General features: G+C 38.8%; 1 protein-coding gene across 1 annotated transcript in view; it reads right to left on the reverse strand.

Annotated features, from left to right (window-relative positions):
• Positions 1 to 2745, reverse strand: part of LOC105002808 (rho guanine nucleotide exchange factor 6-like) — a 14780-nt gene that overhangs the window by 8769 nt on the left and 3266 nt on the right. Inside the window, exons 2-3 of the mRNA XM_010859632.1 lie at positions 2483 to 2542; positions 395 to 541 (exon numbers count right to left, since the gene is read on the reverse strand). Coding sequence (XP_010857934.1) covers positions 395 to 541; positions 2483 to 2542 — 207 coding nt within the window. The remainder of the gene's footprint in view (positions 1 to 394; positions 542 to 2482; positions 2543 to 2745) is intronic.

Here is a 2745-nt window from a genome sequence, read left to right on the forward strand (position 1 = left end):
CTCCCTTACAAAATTTTCCCCTCTTCTCTTCATGGCCCCCTCCTCGGGTCCTGTCTCCATATAGTCTTTTCTTGCTCTCTCCCTTCTCTGAACTTCTATGGAATCTACTGCTGGGATGTCACAATCTGTCATGGACTATTTTGATTTGTTTTCCAGTTGCAGTTTGGGTTTTCATCTGTCTCTAATGAGTACTTTGAAGGCAGAGATCAAGATCATGGCTGTTCTTTCCTCCTAACTCCCTCCCACAGCACCAAGCAGAGGGCTGGGCAAAGAAGAGGTCCTCAGTTTCTGATGCGAAAGTTCGAGTGTTTGACCTTGATGGGAGAAGACATAAAGGAAGAAACATATGGAAGAAGAGATGAAAGAGGTGGTGTTGAGCTGTGAAACCTCTTACCTCACTTGTTCCACACTGCACCATGACTTGTGACATAAAGATCACATTCCCCAAGGTTTTAATATCCTCCCCTTCCCATGCCTGAATAGGTTCCGAAAGGATCTGCAGCTCCAGCTGTTTTCTCTTTCTGAGATCTTGGCACTGCCCCTACGGAACCAAAGCAGAACATAATGGAATAGGAATTCTTCCGAAACAGACCTAAAACAAGACTAAAATAAGATGTGGTTCTCGACTCTCAGATTTCCACTGAGTCCCTGTTCTTCATTGCAAATCCCATCACCAGCTCCATTCTGGACAGGCAGAAAGATCTACTACTTTAAATTACTGGCCTTGAGCCCCCAGACATTTTGTAAGGAAGAGCTACTTCTCATTTTGTCAAAACATCAAGATAAACTGGTAGAAGGGGATTGCTTCTCCCTCCCCGCAAGGAGTATGGGAAAATAAGCAGAATGACATCAAACGGGGACAGTACATTCAGATCTGCTGCTTGGCATCCCTGTTGGCTCCACCTCCCCTCCATCTTGTCTATCTTTGCATAAATAGAGCTTTGAGTTACAAAGCAATCTTATTTTTCTAACTCAGTTTCCAACCAAATAACATCTTAATTTATAAAATAACTCCAAGAGTTATTGAAAAAGAGAAAATTAAACTCCTTATGCCACAGTGACTCAAACTGATCTTATAATGAAACATGTACACTGTGCTACACTTTGTTTTGGGACCAGTAGTAGGTTGCTATAAAAAGTACTAAGTTCATTTTTATCCTTAAAAGGATTTGAAAAAGAGATACAACTGAATTGCACAAATACAAATTGAAAATACAAGCCAAGAAACAATATGTAGGCTATAATTACTATGTATATATATGATTGTTTCAGAAAATGTGGTTATCTTAAAATAATTTAACAGCATTCAATCCAAATTGAATATGAAAATAAGCATATGATTAGTTATATTCCTGTTTCCAAATGACTGTCATAGCATTTGGGGATGTGTTTTCTATAAAATCTCTGCTGTCCCTTTCAGGTAAATGAAAGCTTAAAGAAATAAACTGATACATTTTTGAAGCACCTGGAATGGGAATAAGTATACTATAACCATCAAAGCAACTTGTACAACATGTAAAATGATTAGAACTAATTTGTTTTCAAAAGAGACATGTTATATTCAATCTACACAGGAAAAAAGAAAGGGGACACAAATAACAATAACAAATGCCACAGGTTTCAGTGGCCCTGCTCTATTAGGTTGAACCATGTCAAACTGCCAATAATTGACCATTTTTTGTCTCCCACAGCAAATTGAACCTGATACCTTACTCTCTGGTCTTCAACTTGCTGTTTAACTGCGGACACGTCAGGTACAGATCTTTTAACAGCAACCAAAATGAGGTGATGGTGAAAGGTGCATCATAATCTTACAGCAAGAATCAATAACTGAACCTCAATCCCCATCACTTGGAATACTACGGAAATGTCTAAAATGAAGCTCAACTTAATCAATCACCCCAAATAACATTTACTTTCCTCCTAAAATGCCACCAAGCGGTTTTACATTAGTGGTTTCAAGAGGACATTAAGCCATCATGCTCAAGATTTAAGATAAAGGTATCTTTGATAGCAATCTGTATACGGCAATTGCATTTTAGCTGTTTTTTTTTTTTTTTTCCTTTTAGATTTGATGAAGGATTTCTTTTTCCTAGGCAAAGAATAGACTCACACCTTTTGGCATAAGTAGATGAATCCAGTATTGATGCCAATCAGTGAAGGATGAGTTGCACAGACGTAAGGTGAGCAACACAGGGGTAAAGACAAAGAGACAAAAGAAACCCCCCACCCACACAGCCATGCTTAATGTGGCAGAGACTTCAAATGTGAGTACTTTACACCCTCAGCCTGGCAACCTTTCACAGGTGAGCATGATGTTTGGAAGACAACATTAAATGAAACAATCACTGCAATACGGTCACTAGAGCTTACTGTTTCCACTCCAAAGACCTTTGCAAAAGGAAAGAAACATTACACACAAGTCACTGTTTTAGAACAAAGACTACGAAATAGAGAATAATAATTTTAGAGCAGCACCTACCATGAGAGTTTTGAATGCTACGATTGCTTTCAGAATATCCTGGTGATCTGGATGCGTATCCTATCAAAGAAATACATTTTAAAACAGTATTAAAGGAGAACAGATCAGTGGTTGCCAGAGGGTGGGGTGGGAGGAAGGTGTGGCTGCAAAGAGATCAAAAGAGGACATTTTTGAGGGATGATGGAACTGTTGTGTATTGCATCAGTGATGGTGGTAACTCAAATCTGTACATGGGTTAAAAGTCATAGAACTGTACTCCAAAA

This window comes from Bison bison, unplaced genomic scaffold (genome assembly GCF_000754665.1).
Source record: "Bison bison bison isolate TAMUID 2011002044 unplaced genomic scaffold, Bison_UMD1.0 scf7180017856666, whole genome shotgun sequence".
Lineage (NCBI taxonomy): Eukaryota > Metazoa > Chordata > Mammalia > Artiodactyla > Bovidae > Bison > Bison bison.